This window comes from Myiozetetes cayanensis, unplaced genomic scaffold (assembly GCF_022539395.1).
Source record: "Myiozetetes cayanensis isolate MyiCay16 unplaced genomic scaffold, myiCay2020 scf16, whole genome shotgun sequence".
NCBI classification, from domain to species: Eukaryota; Metazoa; Chordata; class Aves; order Passeriformes; family Tyrannidae; genus Myiozetetes; species Myiozetetes cayanensis.
Genome location: NW_026087270.1, coordinates 10,628,432 through 10,646,527, shown reverse-complemented (window position 1 = coordinate 10,646,527; position 18,096 = coordinate 10,628,432). Strand labels below are relative to the sequence as shown.

The 18,096-nt window shown below is 63.6% G+C and overlaps 5 protein-coding genes across 6 annotated transcripts in view; 2 read left to right on the top strand and 3 right to left on the bottom strand.

The window, feature by feature from the left end:
- Positions 1-108: 108 nt before the first annotated feature.
- Positions 109-3,106, top strand: CDK10 (cyclin dependent kinase 10). The gene is made up of 13 exons (XM_050311415.1): positions 109-266; positions 367-439; positions 617-688; positions 778-880; positions 1,005-1,086; positions 1,424-1,491; positions 1,728-1,780; positions 1,859-1,928; positions 2,018-2,077; positions 2,160-2,283; positions 2,369-2,508; positions 2,590-2,642; positions 2,712-3,106. Exons 1-13 carry the CDS (start codon positions 132-134, stop codon positions 2,807-2,809), a joined length of 1,131 nt encoding a protein of 376 aa, XP_050167372.1. The 5' UTR covers positions 109-131; the 3' UTR covers positions 2,810-3,106.
- A 284-nt stretch (positions 3,107-3,390) lies between these two features.
- Positions 3,391-4,836, bottom strand: SPATA2L (spermatogenesis associated 2 like). The gene is made up of 2 exons (XM_050311641.1): positions 4,507-4,836; positions 3,391-4,442 (listed from the first exon to the last, which is right to left on the bottom strand). Exons 1-2 carry the CDS (start codon positions 4,834-4,836, stop codon positions 3,624-3,626), a joined length of 1,149 nt encoding a protein of 382 aa, XP_050167598.1. The 3' UTR covers positions 3,391-3,623.
- VPS9D1 (VPS9 domain containing 1) lies at positions 4,683-9,868 on the bottom strand. Of its 2 annotated transcripts, none has more exons than XR_007628461.1 (16): positions 9,746-9,868; positions 9,106-9,178; positions 8,929-9,021; positions 8,676-8,838; positions 8,313-8,424; positions 8,101-8,163; positions 7,862-7,914; positions 7,696-7,783; positions 7,494-7,579; positions 6,934-7,403; positions 6,703-6,832; positions 6,433-6,626; positions 6,278-6,359; positions 6,020-6,124; positions 5,341-5,470; positions 4,683-4,855 (listed from the first exon to the last, which is right to left on the bottom strand). XR_007628461.1 is itself a non-coding variant. In XM_050311414.1 (16 exons), exons 1-15 carry the CDS (start codon positions 9,860-9,862, stop codon positions 5,395-5,397), a joined length of 1,905 nt encoding a protein of 634 aa, XP_050167371.1. In that variant the 5' UTR covers positions 9,863-9,868; the 3' UTR covers positions 4,683-4,855; positions 5,357-5,394. The 2 variants fall into 2 exon arrangements, 1 of the variants encoding a protein (XP_050167371.1); XM_050311414.1 differs by having other exon boundaries at positions 5,357-5,470.
- A 128-nt stretch (positions 9,869-9,996) lies between these two features.
- On the top strand, positions 9,997-17,761 carry ZNF276 (zinc finger protein 276). Its single transcript, XM_050311461.1, has 11 exons — positions 9,997-10,144; positions 11,261-11,570; positions 11,684-11,736; positions 12,374-12,874; positions 13,706-13,784; positions 14,879-14,959; positions 15,276-15,386; positions 15,455-15,530; positions 15,894-16,011; positions 16,250-16,349; positions 16,990-17,761. The coding sequence occupies exons 1-11, from the start codon at positions 9,997-9,999 to the stop codon at positions 17,273-17,275; spliced, it is 1,863 nt and encodes a 620-aa protein (XP_050167418.1). The 3' UTR covers positions 17,276-17,761.
- The window catches only part of FANCA (FA complementation group A), a 33,068-nt gene continuing 32,659 nt past the window's right edge, over positions 17,688-18,096 (bottom strand). The window contains exon 41 of the mRNA XM_050311639.1: positions 17,688-17,970. Within this exon, the coding sequence (XP_050167596.1) occupies positions 17,863-17,970 (108 nt within the window). The 3' untranslated portion in view covers positions 17,688-17,862. The remainder of the gene's footprint in view (positions 17,971-18,096) is intronic.

Here is an 18,096-nt window from a genome sequence, read left to right as displayed (position 1 = left end):
CCACAGGAGGCGGGGCCATGTACGGACAAGGCCGCTATTGGTCCCTCCCGAGCAACCGTTGCCAGGGGCAACGTGAGAAGGCGGGGCCAGTGTGCAGTGGATACGGCACATGCGCACGGGCGGGCTCCGCCATGGCGGACACGGTGGCTGCGGCTGAGCCGGGACCGCCCGAGCCGGGACCGGCGCCGGCCGAGCCCGAGCTGGAACCGCTCCGGCTGCGCCGCCTGCGCGGCGATGGCTTCTTCGAGGTGCCGGCCGCCGACCGGGTGAGCGCACCGGTTCCCCCGGGGTGTGAGAGGGCGCGCGGGGGTTCCCGGTGAGGAGCCCCCGGGGCGGCACCTCCTGGACGCGGCTCTTTGGTTCCAGCTGGGCCGTTGCCGCAGCGTGAAGGAGTTCGAGAAGCTGAACCGGATCGGAGAGGGCACGTACGGCATCGTGTGTGAGTGAGAAGCCGTCGCCCCTCCCAGAATCGCGGCGCGGTTGGGGTGGGGAGGGACCTTGAGCCCACGCAGTTCCACCCCCGCGGGGGCGCCTTGGGCTGGGGGAGTCGAGGCTGCGGCGGCTCCTCTGCGGCCGTCGGGACAAACCGCGTGTGCGTGTCCTGTGCTGCCCCCAGACCGCGCCCGGGACACACTGACGGACGAGACGGTGGCGCTGAAGAAGGTGCGGATGGACAACGAGAAAGACGGTACAGAAGGAGGCAGGGGAACAGGGTCTGCCGCAGCTCCAGCTCTGGCTCCAAGCCGTCCTGAAGCAGTTGTTCCTCCTTCCCCGCAGGAATGCCCATCAGCAGCCTGCGAGAGATCACCCTGCTCTTGCAGCTCCGGCACCCCAACATCGTGGAGCTGAAGGAGGTGGTTGTGGGGAACCACCTGGAGAGGTGAGACCAAGGAGTCCCCTCTCTTGTCCTCCCTGTGCCCTCCAGCCCCCCCCTCAAGCTCCTGAGCCCCCTCAGCACTCAGACCTGTCCTGGGGGAGCTCTGATCGTGTCTTGTCTCTGACAGTATTTTCCTGGTAATGGGTTACTGTGAGCAGGACCTGGCCAGCCTCCTGGAGAACATGCAGACACCCTTCTCAGAGGCTCAGGTATGAGGTGGGTCAGGATTTGGGTGCAGCATCCCTGAGAGAATGCTGTTACTCTGACCAAAACACCCCAGGCACTGCAGGGGGCTCCCTGGACCTTGTGCTGCGGGACTCCATGAATTCTGAGGGAGCCTGGGCTCTCACAGAAGCCTCCAAGAACTTTCCAGCCTGGATTTTGGGGTGGAACAGACTGGCAGGGAAACAGAGCTGGGAGAAAATGCCCCCTCACCCCCAGAACCCCTGGGAGGACACAGGGATGGAGGGGCCACAGGACACTCCAGTGGGTTTCCCAGGTGGGAGTGCTCCCACAGAAGTTGGAGCTCCTGTTCTCTGTCTATAGGTGAAGTGTATCATCCTGCAAGTGCTCAAGGGCCTGCAGTACCTCCATGAGAACTACATCATTCACAGGTGGGAGCAGCAGGATGGAGATGGTGGGGAAAGGGGGTGTCTGTGGGCACCTCCCACAGCTTGGGACTGAGCAGCTCTAGGTGGGGGTTTGGTGCCCATCAGTGGCTCCATGTGGCAGCACCAGCAAGGCAGGGAGGCCCTGGAATGATGGGATTGGCTTCTCATCGTGGCTTGGCTCCGGGGTGCAGAGGAGCCATGCCAAGGATGGTGCTGAGCAGCCACTCTGTGCCCCACAGGGACCTGAAGGTCTCCAACCTGCTGATGACTGACAAGGGCTGTGTGAAGATAGGTGAGTCCTGGCAGCTCCATCTGCTCTGTGCTGTAGCTCAGAGCTCAGCTCCCTCCTGACCCGGAGTCTCTGTTACAGCTGATTTTGGCCTGGCTCGCACCTATGGGATGCCCCCCAAGCCCATGACCCCCAAAGTGGTAACGCTGTGGTGAGTGGCCGTGCCGGGGGTGAGTCCCCACAGCAGGGCAGGGTGGCTCACAGCGGGGCCGGCTCTGCCACGGAGCGTCCCCTGCACAGGTACCGCGCACCGGAGCTGCTGCTGGGCATGACCACCCAGACCACCAGCATCGACATGTGGTAAGGGGGGCTGCCCAAGGCAGGGGATGGGGGGGCTGCAAACCGGGGAGGGTTAATGGGGAACTCCTCGTGTACTCCTCAGGGCTGTAGGCTGCATCCTGGCCGAGCTGCTGGCACACAAACCACTGCTGCCAGGCACCTCCGAGATCCACCAGATTGACCTCATCGTGCAGCTGCTGGGGACGCCCAACGAGAACATCTGGCCAGTGAGAGCTCCCTGCCAGTCCTGCCTGCTCTCCCTGCTAATCCCTGCCTGCTCCCTGCCCCCTCCTCACACTCTGACTCCCCCAGGGTTTCTCTAAGCTGCCTCTGGCCAGCCAGTACACCCTGCGGAAGCAGCCCTACAACAACCTGAAGCACAGATTCCCCTGGCTGTCGGAGGCTGGGCTGCGCCTGCTCAACTTCCTCTTCATGTATGATCCCAAGAAGAGGTATGAGCCAAGCAGGAACCTGCCTCACCCTGTCCCCTGGGCTAGGGTGGGGGTACCTGTTACATTCCCTTGTCCCCACAGAGCCACGGCCAAGGACTGCCTGGAGAGCTCCTACTTCAAGGAGAAGCCCCTGCGTAAGTACCCCCATCCTGGGGCAGGGCTGGGGGGCTCTAGGCCCTGCTGACTCCCTGTGTGCCCCACAGCCTGTGAGCCGGAGCTGATGCCCACCTTCCCACACCACCGCAACAAGCGGGCGGCAGGCACAGGGCCGGAGAGCCAGGCCAAGCGTAGCAAGCCCTGAGCTAATCCGTGGGGGCAGGCTCAGCATGGGCCAGCTGGGACATCTCTCGGCCCAACAGCCCTAGCACTGTGGGCTCCCTCCGTTCCTGGCACACCTCCTGCATCCATTTCCCTGTGAGGGACTGGCAGGTTCCAGTCCGGGCTGGGGGAGCGCAGCACCGGAGGAAGGAGAGTGGAGAGACAGGGCCTGGAGCCCTCTGTGATGGGCAGGGTCAGTCCTGTCCCTTGGCGGGCTCAGCCAGTGCTGCCTGTGGGGTGAACCCCAACTTTGCTGTCAATAAAAACGTGTCAGCAGCAACAGGGGGAGTGAATGGCCTCATGCCTTGGTGCCAGAGGCACTGGGAGAAGCCATGGCCTTGCTATGCTTCCTGTGTGCCCCACATCCCTCCCTGGGGACAAGGAGACCCTTGGCTTGAGGACACCTCTGTGACACCCCAGGCTCAGCCCACCTTTAAGTGGATACTGGCCTCACACCTCTGGGGGGAGGCAGGAGCTGCTCCTTGGGAGCTACTGTGTTGGCTGTCACCACAGGCCCTGTCCCTGCCCTAGGACCAGGTATCCAGGTCAGCCCTCCCCATGACAGGAGACCCCCCACACTGAGGCAGCTGCTTTACTGATGCATGGAGTCATTTACAGTGGGAGCAGCAGGGCTAGAGCAGGGCCTGTCCTTGTCCTCGTGGAGCCCAGCACAAGGCACTGCCATCTCAGGGGGCTGACGAGTCCGGTGTCCTTGTGCCAAGCAGTGGCTGTCCCTGTTCCCACTGCCAGGGCCAGGCACTGGCCATGCCCCTCCCGTGCCCTTCCATCAGCAAGTGTTAGGAGCAAGATCTGGAGCTGTCGGCCAGCAGCATGTCCAGTTCTGTGCGCTGCAGCCAGAGCCGCTGCTGGCGCTCCCCGCGCAGCTCCTGCCCGCGGTGCCGGCTGCGGCAGGCGTGGCCCGTGGCACAGCCCCCGGCGTGCAGCTGCCGGCAGGTGCTGCAGCAGTACGAGGGAAGCGCGCCCCGGCGCAGGCACGAGTGCAGCTGGTAGCAAGGCAGCTCTGGGGTGTCCTGGGGCTCCCCCAGCACCTGGGGGCTTCTGCTGCCCCCTGTCAGCTCCTGCTCCGGGAAGAGGTGGGAGGTGTCCAGCTCAGCACTGCCCACAGGCTCTGGCTCATTGCAGCATCCCCGGCCCCTCACGGGCATGTCCTGAGGGTCCCTCCACTGCGCTAAGGGGGCTGTGTCCTCACCCCCTGTGTCCTCGGAGCTGTCCCGTGTGTCCTGGTAGAGATCCACGCCATCACTGCAGTCAGCAGCTGCCCCATACTGTATCCCCGGGTCCTGCAGCAGCTCCAGGCAGCTCTGCCTGTCCCTAGCCCGGTGCCGTGCCTCCAGCAGCTCCTCGGCGCGGGGCTGGCGCAGCTGCAGCACCAGCTCCCCCAGGATCTCACACTCCAGCCGGCAGCACAGGAACCCCACAGCAGCCGCGATCAGCTCTGGCCCTGGGGGTGGCTGGGTCACGGCCAGGTGGTGCTGGTCCTGCCGTTTGTAGCCCAGGCGGCCCAGACTCCGCAGCAGGTCGGCCTCGGGCAACGCTGGGCGCAGCAGGTGCACAAAGGTGCCGGAGAAGGTCTGCAGGGAGAACGGGGGGCAGGGCTGAAGGTGTTAAGGGACCCCAGAGCAGCCCCCCAGAGCATCCCCCCATCACCCTGCGGCTCACCTGGATGGTGCTGAACTCCCGGCGCCACGGGAAGAGGTAGAGGTTGAGGGCCGCCAGCTCCAGCAGCCGGAAGGCGCTGGCCAGGCCCCGCAGCGCCAGCCCAGGGTCGGGGTGGCCCCGCAGCCCCCGGACCAGCAGGGCCGGGCCGTCCTCCTGCAGGGCCTCGAGCAGCCCCGGCTCCCGCCGCAGCCGCTGCCGCAGCCGCTCCGACACCGCGGGGTCCGAGCAGGGCCCGGCGGGGCCGAGCTCCCGCTCCAGGCACCGCCGGTACTCCTGGTGGAACTCCTGCCGGAGCTCCTGCCCGTACTCCTGCTTGTGCTCCTGCCGCATCGCCGAGCCCGCACACATCCTGGGGGTACCGCAGCGTGAGACCCCACCCCGCACCCAAGCCCGGGAGACCCCCGTGCTCTGGCACCCCAGGGCCCCTGAGACATCAGACCCTGAAGGCCCCGCACCCAGACCCGTGAGACCCTCCCAGCCTGTGAGGACCCTCAGCCAAAGCCTCAGCACAGGGACTCCGGCCGCCGAACGCCCCCCGGCCCTGCTTCCCCCCACCACCTGCCGGTCCCAGTTCACAGCCACCCGCCGTGTCCCACCCCGGCCCTGGTCTCCCCCGGTCCCCGTGTCCCGCCAGCCCACGGTCCCAGTTCACAGCCACCCCCGTGTCCCACGCCCGGCCCTGGTCTCCCCCGGTCCCCGTGTCCCGCCACCTGCCGGTCCCGGGCGCTCCCGTTCCCCTTCCGCGTCCCCGGCCCGGAACGCGCGTGCCGCCCGTGGCTCCGCCCCCGGGGCGGGGCTGAGCCGCGCGACAGCGCCCCCGCCGGCCGGGAGGACCTGGGGCGGTCAGCACCTGCCCGGCGGTGTCGGGGGTCCCCCGCCGCCCCCTCCTCACTGCAGGGACTCCACGTAGGACAGGGCGCTCTGCAGGGACGTCAGGCAGTACCCTTCCTCCCCGATCAGGTACCTGCACCCATACCCGCCGCACTGTCACCAGCGGGACACTGGGTACCTGGCACGACCAGGACATTGGCATCACCAGGACACTGCCATGGCCACCGCACCAACGCCGTGCCATCATAGCTGGGACACTGCCACGGCTGGGACACCATCACAGCCACCACACAGCCATTGCACCATCATGGCCATTGCACTATCAGCATCACCATGCCATCATGGCTGGGACGCGGCCAGGGCCAGGACACTGCCATGGCCACCACACTGCTACAGCCACCATGCCATCACATCCAGGACACCACCACAGCTGGGACATCGTTATGGCTGGGATACCATCACAGCCACTGTGCCATCAGGGCTGGGGCACTGCTATGGCCAGGACACCATCACAGCCACCACACTACCACGGCCACCACTCTGCAGCCCCACGCTCACAGGAGCTGCTGCTCCCACCCTTGTTCCCTCCCCACATATCCCAACCCAGCAGCCCTGTCCTGGGAGGGGAGACAGTGCCCCCAGCCCAGGGGTGCCTGCATGGCCCAGCACCTCCAGCACGTACCCCTCATGGATGAACTCCTCCAGTGCAGCACACTCAGAGACCAGCTGGGGCAGCCCCGTCTGCAGCACCACGTAGGACAGGATGGGCAGCAGGTCATCCGCCCCACTGGGACAATGGGGACACTCAGCCATGGTGGCAACAGGGACCGGGGCTCCAACATGAGCCACAGGAACCCCCAGCCCCACACCTGCCCTTCTCTTTCTCCCCCCAGCTCTGCCTGGCCATGAGCCCGGCTGCCCCTGTGCCCCCCACACTCACATGGCAGCCGAAGCGGGGCTCCGGAGGTCCCGGGCACCGCCGTACTCCTCAGCACACTCGCAGATGCCACGCAGGGCTCGCACTGTGGCACAGGGTGGGTGCTCAGGGTCACCTGCCACCCCCGGTCCCCCCACCCCATGTCCCCTCCCGCTCACCGATGCACTCCAGCTTCTTGCGGGGACAGGTCTCCAGCGGGATGAGCCGCAGGTCCTGCACGGCGGAGGCGTAGGGGGCGCGGCCGGGGGCCGAGGGGAAGAGACGGGAGGCCAGCCCCATGTCGGTGGGGCCAGCATGCCGGTGCCGCTCCATGCTGAGTGCCAGGGCTGCCTCGCGGGGCCGGTACACGGCCCTGTGGGCACACAGTGAGAGAGGGGCTGCCGGGAGGGGGTGGCGGGGCCTGGCACCCCCAGGGTGAGTTATGGTACCTGTAGAGAGCCAGGAGCGGGGCCCAGAGTGGGGGGAAGAAGGCCTCCTCCAGGCAGGCCAGGCACTGATCCTTGCCAGCGGCGGTGCCAAGCCCCTCAAAGGCCAGCAGGGTCAGGGCCAGCAGCCTGTCTGGGGAGGGCAAGTCACGCAGCACACTTGTACCCCTCTGCCCACCCTACACCCCAAGTTAAAACAGGGTGCAGGAGAGCCCATGGACGGCCATGCCTCACCAATGGCGTTGTGGATGTCCCTCACGACGCCCTTCAGCAGCTCTGGCAGTGCCGTGTCCTGCCCAGGGCCAGCCGGGGGCTCCGCAGGGGCCCAGCCCTCGGGGGATGCCAGGAACCGCTCCAGGTCCTCAAAGGAGCTCTCCCGGGGAGTCTGGGGGGCTCCTGCAGGCGCTGGGGCACCGCCATCAGCAAGGGGGGTGCTGGAATGGCTGTGCCGCAGCGCAGCGGGGCCGTGCTCGGGCACCGAGAACATGCAGTGCAGGCTGCGGGAGGCGCGGAGCCGGCGACCCCCTGGCTCGGCGGGCAGGGAGGAGCCCCCCGCGCCCCCCACGTCCAGCGACAGGAAGGAGAGGCCTGAGGGGGAGGCGGGGGAGGCGTCAGCGGGGCCCTGGCTGATGGCAGGGTACAGGCGGGCGTACACCGTGCACTGCAGCTGCCGCAGGAGCTGTGAGATCGGGTGCTCGGGGGAGCTGCAGGCAGAGGGGCATGGTGGGTGGGGGCCATGGGCACATGGCCATGGACCCCCGCTCTGAGCAGGGCCCTACCCACCCCAGCAGTACCTGAGGAGGCAGGAGAAGAGCCCTGACACCACGGAGAGATCCGCTGGGCTCCGCTTCAGCTGGGCCTTCCACTGCCTGGGCCAGTCCTGGGGAGTGTCCATGGCTGGTTATGGGGATGGCAAGGTCTCCTGCCCCATGGCACAGCTCCCTGCCCCCGGCACAGCCCCCTGCCCCCTTTCAGCAGCCCCCAGCACACACTCACGTGGTCCTGCTCGTACTCGAGGACGGCGGCATAGAGCTCTCGCTGCTCCTGCTCCTCAGGGGTGAGGGCCACGTTGCTGGAGAACCTCCTGGGACACCCCAGACTCGTGAGGGCACTGCCAGGGTGTCCCTGGCCCTGGGGTCCCCATGGTGACGCCCCCACTCACCGATTTGCCGCCTCCTGCAGCCGCAGCCGTCGCTCCTCCATCTTGCGCTGCAGCTGAGCCACGGCTCAGTTAAGGGTCTGGAGCCCCCGCACTGACAACCTGGGGGCTGGATCAGCCCTTCACCCCCCTCCATCCCCCCAGCCAGGACCCCAAAGGCCTATAAGGGATTGGTGACATCCAGGACAGGGCAAAGGCTCTGCCAGAGCCAGCCCTTGGAGCAATCCCCCTGGGAAGGATACAGTCTCCTCCCGGGCCTTGGCAATCACCAGGTTCTCCATCATCTGCCGCTGCAGGGACAGTGTCTGTGAAGCAGGGAGAGTGTTGGGAACAATTCCCCCCTCCACCTCCCACAGTGGGGAGCAGGGGGTCTCCCAGAAACAGCAGGGACACTCTCCCTGCCGGATCTGTCTGGCTCCATTCTCTCCCAGCTCCTCCCCAGCCCTCCACTTGCCAGGGATGTTTTCTGCAGGGCCTGGCTGGGGTTCAGCCGTGCCACCCGTGCCTCATAGGCTGCCTTCAGCTTCTGGTTCTGCAGAGAAGCCTCTTCCAGCGGGGTCAGCTCCCTGTGGGAATGGCCTCAGCACCCACCACAGGGCATGGGACACATCAGGGTTCCAACCCACCCCGTGGCCCCCCAGGCATGTGTAGGGCAGTCACCAGTCCTTGTGTCCCAGCCCATGCCAGCTCCCCATGTCCCACCCTATGTCCCAACACTCCCTGTCACAGTCCCCCGTGCCTGAACCCCCCGTGTCCCACCCCATGTCCCAGCCCACACCAGCCCCCCATCCCACCTGCCCATCCCACCCCCCCGTACTTCCGAGCGCTCTGTGCCTCCGCAATCTGAAGCTTCTGGAAGATCTCCGGGGGCAGGAAGGGCGAGAGCTTCCCCCCCTCGTCCGAGCAGACCCTGCGGTGCCTGGGCAGGGGGGCGGGGCCCCCTCCCCGCTCCTGCACAGCCGGTTTCACCTGGGCTTTCCCTGGGGAGGGGGACAGGACAGGTCAGCTGTGCTCTTGTCCTGGGGGTGACCCAGTTCTCCAAAATGGGACCCTCTCCCTCCATTACTCACCCAGTACTGCTGCAATGGATTTGACCCTCTCCAGGCACTGCTCCGCCAGCTTCAGCAGCTTCGGGGTGTCGGGTGTGACCCCTTCACTGCTCTCTGTGGGGAGGGGAGTGTCGGGGTCCCACCCACCGACCCCCCCTGGTTCGGAGGAGGGCTGGGAGGCGGGGGGCCCTGCCCTACCTGTCCCCACTGCCTCCTCCTGCAGGGCCTGCATGATGAGGGTGATGCTCTTCAGGTACTCCATGTAGGCCTCCTACAAAGTGGGGGCTCAGCTGGAGCGTCCGGGACCACCCTGGGACACGCCCAGGACCCCCGGCCCTGCTGGCAGCAGGGAGGTGTCCGGCAGGACCCTCACCACCCGGATCGAGCCCTCCCCGGAGGTGTCGGGGCTCCGGGAGGGGCAGGGGGCGGCCCAGGGACCCCCAGACCCTGCAGCCTGTCCGGGGGTGGGGGGAACTCGGGGCAGCTCATAGCCTCGGGGGGACACCAGGGCCCGGGGGGATCAAGCGGGAGGCTGGGGGAGCCCGAGGATGCGGGAGGATCCCGCGGATGCGGGGACAGACCGGGGATGCGGGAGGAGTACCGGGGTGAACCCCGGGGATGCGGGGCGAGACCGGGGATGTGGGGGGAGATTGGGGATGCAGTTCCAAGGATGCGTGGGAAGCCCGAGGGTGCAGGAAGAGCCGCGGGGTGCGGCTGAGCCCGAGGGGTGGGTGGTGAGGCCGGGGATGACCCCCGGAGGTGCGGGAGGATGCCGGGGGCACAGCCACGGGGGTGCAGCCGAGCCCGGGGGTCCCTCCCCGCCCGTCCCCGCGCTCACCCGTGTCCGCCCGGCGCTGTCCATGCCCAGGGCCCCGCTGGCCGCCCTCATGGCTCCCTGCAGCTCGCGGCCCCCCCGGCCCGGCGCGGGCCCCTCGCCGCCCCCCGGCGCGGCCATGGCCGCGGGGCCGCCCGGAACGGCGCGCTGGGGCCGCGGGCGCGCCCGGAGCGCGGCGGGACGGACCGCGCGGCGGGTCCCCCCGTCCGGCGGGGGCGCTGCGGGCGGGCGGAGCCCCGGGCCCGGCGGGGACGATGAAGCGCGATCGGCGCGGGCGGTTCCTGGCGGCCCAGGCGCCCCCGGCCTCCGCTCCCCGCCGCGCCCCCGGCACCGCCGCCCGCGCCGCCGAGCCCGCCGCGCTCCCCGAGCCTCCCGCGGCCGCCGCCTGCGCCCCGGAGGCAGGTGAGGCCCGGGCGCGGGGAGCGGGGCGGGGGGAGCGGGGACACGGCCGGGGCCGCTGCCCCGGGGCCAGAGCCGCTGCGGGGGCTCCGGCGGGACCGGCCACGCACCGAGGCGGGCTGCGGTGGCCGGGCGCGGGCGAGCCCTCGGTGTGGCGGGGCTGCCTCCGCACCGCTGGGGCAGACCCCCGGCCCCGGGGCGCGGTGCCGAGCGCGCGGCGGGGCAGAATTTGCCCGTCCGTGCGGAATTTCTTCTCCTGTAAAGCACCGAGGGTGCCGGTGCCGCTAACGGCGAGGTAAGGAGGGGTTCGACACACGGGGAGGGCGAGCGGGGGAACTCCCCGCCATCCCGGGGGACTCGGCCGCTGCCTGCTCCGGTGCGGGGGCACCCGGGACCCTCCCGCCATCCGAGTTTAGGGGAGACCGGGACCCTCCCGCCATCCCGGTTTGGGGTTTGGTGGTGACCGGGACCCTCCCGCCACCGCGGTTTGTGGGTGGCCGATATCCGGGCACATTGCGGCTGGAGCAGGAGATAACTGGGATCTCTAACGGCTCCGTTGGCTGTCCGGGTTGGATCAGGGCCGGGAAGAGGCTGTGCCGGGGTTTTTCCTTGTGCTGGCAGACAGTCGGGGTGCAGCAGAGGGATGGAGAGTATTCCACAGGTCACGGGTGCCACAGGTCACTGCACTGGAAGACACTTTACATCCTGCCCCACTGTTCTGGGTCAGGAGCTGCGTGTCCCCGGCTCCAGGGCACTACAGGGGGGCTGAGGAACGGAACAACCAGTGCTGGGATGGCTGAGGGACGGGACACCGGCTGTAAATATTTGGGAGATAAACACGGGGAAAGGGGAAGAACTGCTGAAACCGAGAGGGATGGCATTGGCAGAGCCCCAGGAACACCACAGTGAGGAGGAGGCTCCTCTGCTGGGACACTGGGGCCAGAAAGGCTGATTTTGGGTTAGCTGGTGTGGGAAAGGTCAGGGGGAAGGGAGCTCTCTTCCTGCCTGGATTTTCCATGTTTTGCTGAAGGCAGGGCTTTGGAAGCAGCAGGATGAGGGGAAGGGGAACATCCCACGCGTGTCGGTGCTGTCCCCCAGCAGTTCGGTCCCTCTTGGCAGGAATCGGCAGAGCCCTGAGCACCGGCTACTGTCGCCTGTGCCACGGGAAGTTCTCCTCCAGGAGCCTGCGCAATGCCTTCGGGAAGGTGCCCGTGGTGGGGGAGAACTCGGAGAAGCAGCGGCGCGTGGACCAGGTGTTCTTCACCGACTTCCAGCGGCTGGTGGGGGTGGCGGTGCGGCAGGACCCGGCGCTGCCGCAGTTCGTCTGCAAGAAATGCCATGCCCAGTTCTACAAGTGCCGCAGCGTCCTCCGCACCTTCATCCAGAGGGTGAACGCCTCGCCCACGGGCCACGCCAGGTCCAAAGGAAAGTAGGTGGCCTTTCTCCTGTCCCGGGAGCAGCGCGGTGCTGCGTGGTGCCACGTTGTACCGCGTGGTCCCTCTGTGACCCCCCAACCCCACTGTGCCACTCTGGTCTTTGCAGGAGCAGCGCGGCCCCGGCACAGCCGGGCATGGAAGGAGGTGCCTCCTGCCTGGGTGAGTGCCCGCTCCTGGAGCTGCTCCTCTTTTTCTTCTACCATGCCTCCCACTGGGGTTGATGGATGGTGGGGAATGACCACATGCAGGGCAGTTCTGGTGTCCTTTGACACGGCTAGTTATGGTTCCCCTTCCTCCCTCTGGCCTTCTGGGAGGATCCTCACCTTCCCAAGCTGAGCCAAACAGGCAGAAGCTCACCTGGGGGTACAAAGAGCATGCGGAGCGGGTTTGGGTGGCAGTGCCAGGCCTGTCCCAGCCGCTGTCGGACACTGGGGACAATCAGAAATGCACTTTCAGCTGTGAAGTGAATGATGGAGGGAGTTGGTGGAGTCACCATCTCTGCAGGTGTTTTAAGTAAAGACTGGACATGGCACTCAGTGCTCTGTTCTGGTTGACAAGGTGGTGATGGGTCACAGATTGGACTCAATGATCTCAAAGGTCTTTTCCAACCTGATTGATCCTGGCAGGTGCTGGGGCTGCCCTGCTCCAGCCCACCTGAGTGCAGCCCCTTAGGGTGGCTCCCTCCTGCCTTCTGGGGCAGCCCCGTGGGGAACAGCTCCACATCCCTGTCCCCTCCGTGTCCCCTCCTGCCCATCGCTGTCCCCAGGCCTGACTGTGCTGCCTCTGCCCTGCACAGTTGACCTGATCACGTCCAGCCCGCAGTGCCTGCACAGCCTGGTGACATGGGCGCATGCCCACGCCGGGAGCTGCCCCTCGGTGCCCGGCCTGCGCAGCGTCCTGTCCTCCGAGTACTGCGGCATCATCCGCGCCGTGTGGGGCTGCGGGGACGGTCACGACTACGTCATGGACACGGCCTCGGACTGCAGCACCGTGCTGGTGGACACTGCCCTGGCTGTCAAACGCGAGTGGAGCAAAGGCACGGCACAGCAGCACTTGACTGACAACGGCGCTGGGGCAGACAATGCCGAGGTTGTTCCTGCTCCCAAAGCCCAGCATGCTCCAGTAAGGACAGCTCCTTGCCAGCAGCCCGCGAACAAAGGGACCACAGCGGTGCCACTGGACGTGGAGGACGAGGCGCCGCAGGACAGGGACCTGTCTCACTCGGAGCTGGACAGCGCGGCCTCTGTGCGGGAGCAGGCCTTGCCGCAGCCCGTGTCCCCGCTGAGCACTGCCACAGGTAAGGGATTTGCCTCCTGATCTCCCTTCTGGGGAAGGGCAGGGAGCTGGAGAGGTGGCCCAGGGAGTAATGGGGGGTGGACCCCCTTCTTGGAGACTACTGCTGCTCAAGGAGGCTGCAGATTGATCTGGGAAGTGCTGACCGCCTGGAGAATTGGCTCCAACTAGGGATGGGTGGGCTGAGCCTTGCAGAAGGGACAGGGTAACACAGAGTCATACTCCTCTCCCCATGTGCTGCCCCTGCTCTGATGGAGGGGCTGCACCCTGCTGCCGTGCTCTTCCTGGGGACACAGTGTGGAGCAGTCGCTGGTTCTCCAGCACCACCTTTGCCAGATGTTTCTCTCTGCCAAACCCCAGGATCCCCTTCTGCCCCCAAAGGAAACTTGGTGGGTGGGTTTGGAGTGAGTGAACATGAGTTTGGTGCTGAACTGCCCCAAATGCCATTTTCATAAGTGAGGAATTAACACTTATTTTGAGTTCCAGAAGTGGGTCTGTGTTTAGCTCTGGCATCCACAGGAGATGTCTGCTGCTGGACACAGGAATGGCAGCTGGGATTTGCTTGGGGATGAGTCTTTCAATTATGGGTGTCACGGGAGGAACCAAAAGCTGCTCCTGGGAGCTGCAGGGCCAAGGCTGTCCTGTCCCAGAGCGCAGGGAGAGCTGTCTCTGACCACACGGACAATCTGGTTTAAACAATCGTTGATTTGTCATGGAGCACGTGTTTCCCATGGTGTGACTACGCCGAGCACACCCAGAGCATTCAGTTCCTCCTCGGCAGCCGTGGCTCTGCTGCTTTTCCTTGTAACGCACCGTGTTCTCCTTCATTCCCTAGGACAGTTGAGTGGGAAGCAGGTTCTGTCTGCATCGTCGGATGAGCGGGTAAAAGACGAGTTCAGTGACCTTTCTGAGGGGTGAGAGAAGAGTGGGTTTAAAATAGCCTAAATGTCTTCTTTGCCAGTGTGAACTGCCCCAACTCGCAGAGCTCTTTCTCCACCAGCGCCCCAGCCCTGGTGGCCCCTCGGAACCAGTGCTGGAGTGGTGGCTCCGCTGAGGCCACCACGGAGCTCCTGGCACTGAGGCTCTGAACTCCCCTCCTCTGCTGGCAGGGGTTTGCACACATGTGCTCTGTGTTTGGTAGCTGCTTCCAGCAGTCCTGGCCTTGTTTCATCCCCTCTCTGCTCTGGAGAAGGAGCCTTGCTGGGGGCTCCCTTGGTCCGGGTGCTGCTGCTCCAGCCCCTCAGCCTCGGAGCAGTTCCCATCGTGGCTGGGGCTGCGGGAGAGCAGTGGGAGCTGGAATGCAGGCACGGGGTGGCACGTGGAGAAACCGCCCCGTTTGCTCCCGGGGAGAGTGATTAACTGGGAAGTGGGAGCGGGAGGGAGCTTGGCAGCTCCACAGTCCGTGTGAGCAAAGATTTGGCTCAATCCTTCCAACACAAGTATTTGGAGTGGGGCTGTAAATACACCAATCCAGGCGTTCCAAAGGGCCAAGTGCAGAGTGATTCCAGTGTCAGCTGAACTATCAGCTGTCACATTAGAAGTGCCACAACAATTTATTGCCTGTTTCCTGGCTTTGGGAATTAATTGCTTTTCCCATGGCTTAAGACATAAAAGAAGGAAAAAGAAAAACCCAAACCCACGTGGCTGCTACATTTGAGGGAATGACCCGCAGCTTCATTAACCTGTGCCAGACAATTATGTGACATTCTTGCTCCACAAAATTCCTTCTCGCAGTAGAGGAAGTGGAGCCACATCCCTTACCCATGAATAGATCCTTTCAGTAACAGCCGTTTTTTTGTTCTCCTGACAGTGGTTCGATTATTCTTGCGGAGATTTAGTCCTGAAAGGACCTGTTTTGGGTCTTTGCTCTCTTGGGGAGAGGCTGGGGAGGAGGACACAGAGTGGCTGCCGTGCCCCGCGGTGGGGATGGATGTGCTGGGAACAGGGAATTGCTGGTGCCCAAGGGCCATCCAGGTGCTGTGTGGGTAAAGGGTGTCTTCTCTCTCAGGGACTTCCTGAGTGATGATGAAAGCGAGAAGAGAAACGTGCAGTCCTCAGATGACTCCTTCGAGCCCTACCCTGACAAGAAGTAAGGGGCTCTTGGTGGGGGGAGGGGCTGGTGCTCAGCCCTGCAGGACCAGCACATTGTTCCTTATGGCTTTGTTCCCTACACATTCCTGTGGGGTCACAGTGGTGCCCCCAAGCCCCACATCAGGCTGAAGCTGGGCCACATCCCTGATCCCCAGGCCCGGCACAGCCATCACCTGGCTTGTGTACCCAGGGTTGTGTGTGCTCCTGCTTTGCCAGGTTAAGCATCAGCCCAGGTGTAGTGCTTAGGGACACTTGGGTGGGAAGACTAAAACCAAGATCAAGTCTTAAACCACTGTCCTGGTTCCTTTTTGGAGGGCTTCTGGCAAAAAGAATGACAGCAAAGAAACAAAGAAAGTGGAAGAACCCAAAATAAGGAAGAAACCGGGGCCTAAGCCAGGCTGGAAGAAAAAAATCAAATGTGAACGGTAAGGAGGCTCTGGGAGGCGGGGCCCTAGCCCCATGCCTGCACTGCCTCACACAGCTCTGCTTCCAGGGAGGAGCTGCCCACCATCTACAAGTGTCCTTATCAGGGCTGCACCGCTGTCTACAGAGGGGCTGACGGCATGAAGGTGAGCTGGGGTCTGCTCCCATCCCAAACCAGTAGCTTCCAGTACTGTGGAATCACTTCCATGTGTGCAGAGGATCCCCAATGGGTTTAATTCCCTGCCTTGCTCTGTGGGAGGCAGTGAGCTCCTAAAAGCAACTGGCTGGGAATCCCAGCCTCTTCCAGTCTGCTCTGCCTCTTCCTGCTCCTCCTGTCCTGGAGGCTGCCATTGACTCACAGCAGCTCTTGGAACAGATTCCACTGTGTCTGGTTAAAGCCCGTGCTGCCAGGGGTGAATTGGGATGCAGGTCCTGTTTTTTCACATAGTGGCCTCTGTTTCTGGGGATCCAAGCTTTTCCCTGTCAGCAGCTCTGTCCTTGCTTTGCAGAAACACATCAAGGAGCACCATGAAGAGGTGCGGGAGAGGCCCTGTCCTCACCCAGGCTGCAACAAGGTGTTCATGATCGACAGGTACCTCCAGCGGCACGTCAAGCTCATCCACACAGGTGTGTCCCAGCAGGGGACAGGCACAAACACCCCGTGCCTCGTGGCACAAGGATTGGGGTTGCTGTGGGAGGCCGCTGGGAGGGGGGCAGGACTGCCTGTAAACCTGGAACAGCCCCTCACATGGGGGACGCAAGGCAGGGGAGGAATTCAGACTCCAGCAGGGAGTGTGGGCAGCTGCGTGTGCGGTGCATGTTCCAGGAACTGGCAGATTCCATGACTCTCCTGTTCCCCTTGCAGAGGTACGGAACTATATCTGTGATGAGTGTGGGCAGACCTTCAAACAACGCAAACACCTCTCGGTCCATCAGATGCGGCACTCGGGAGCGAAGCCCCTGCAGTAAGTGATTCCAGCCCTCCCCCCACAGCAAGGGGATCAGAGGAATCAGTCACTGACCCTGGCACAGGAATTCTGGGGTACAAACACTGCCTGTAGCTGGCAGCATCCTGGCTGGATTGCTTTAAATGGAATAAATGAGGAGAGGGATGAAACACCTCTCCTACGAGGAAAGGCTGAGAGAGCTGGGGGTGTTTGGCCTGGAGAAGAGAAGGCTCCAGAGAGAAAGAGCTCCTTCCAGTGCCAAAAGGGGCTCCAAGAGAGCTAGAGAGGGACTTTGGACAAGGGTCTGGAGGAACAGGACAAGGAGAAATGCTTTCCCACTGCCAGAGGAGAAATTCTGGCCTGGGAGGGGTAAAGGCCCTAGCACAGGTTGCCCAGAGAAGCTGTGGCTGCCCCATTCCTGGAAGTGTTCAAGGCCAGGCTGGATGGGGCTTGGAGCAACCTGGTCTAGCGGAAGGTGTCCCTGCCCATGGCAGGGGGTGGGATGAGATGAGCTTTAAGGTCCTTTCCCACACAAACCATTCCAGGATTCTGTGATTCAGCAAAATGTCCAACCCCAGCACCTGCTCCAGCTCCAGAAATCTCCCTGGCTGAGTGAGGCAGGGTCAGGCTGGGTGCTGAGCCCCCTTTTTCCCTGCAGGTGTGAGATCTGTGGGTTCCAGTGCCGCCAGCGCGCATCCCTCAAGTACCACATGACCAAACACAAGGCTGAGGCGGAGCTGGAGTTCGCCTGTGACCAGTGCGGGAAGCGCTTCGAGAAGGCCCACAACCTTAACGTCCACATGTCCATGGTGCACCCTCTGACCCAGACTCAGGACAAAGCCAAGCCACTGGAGCCAGAGCCCATCCTCCTCCTCACTACTTCAGGGACTCCGGAGAGCCAGGTGGTGAAGCCAGAAGTGACTGTGCAGCAGGAACCCACCTGAGGGGGATGGGGCTCCATTCCCAGCCCAGCCCCGTAGAAACAGTACGGCAGAGTGGAGATTTTAAATCTACGTTTTAGTCTCCCAAAGAACTCCGTGGAATTAGCTTCAGCTTGCTCAGAAAAGGCTTGTTCTCATGCAGTGATTTCCATGCTCACGTCTGATTCAGCAGTGTTGTACTAAGAGTGTCTAATCCCAGGGGAAGGGACGTCGGCAGCACCCCCTTCGTGTCCCTGTCCCCACGCACATATAGAAACCAAGTTGGCCACAACTGTTCCCTGCCTGCACAGAGGTGCCTTCGGGGCCTCGAGGGGGACAGAGGACAGTGGGACAACTTTAAGCAGACATTTTGGTTTGGAAAAAAAAGAAAAAAAAAAAAACAAACATAATTATGATTCCCAAAGCAAGTCTAAACTGAAATTTGTAACCTACTTTTTATTGTAACAAGAGCTTCATGGTTATGCTTGTAATAAATTATTTACAAAGTAATTTGAAAAAAAAAAAAAGTGGCCCAGGTGAGAAAGGTGGCACCTTGTGTGCCCTGACAAGTGTGGTTGGGGTGTTGTGCTGTGCCAGTGTCTGCCCCTTGCTCAGAAGAGTTCCAGGTCTTCCTCCAGCTCCATAGCCACAGCAGGCCTGGAGAAGTGCAGGAGGGTGGCTCCCAGCTCTGGGTCAAGTTCCTCACAGGTGGTCAGGAGCTGAGGAGAGAGCAAGGAACTAGTTTAGACCTCCTTGTATTTCCTCAAGCCAGTTCGAGTAACACCTCAGCGTTTTGCTGCCTCTTGGCCAAGCACAGGCAGAGAAGGGGGAAACTTCAGACCTGC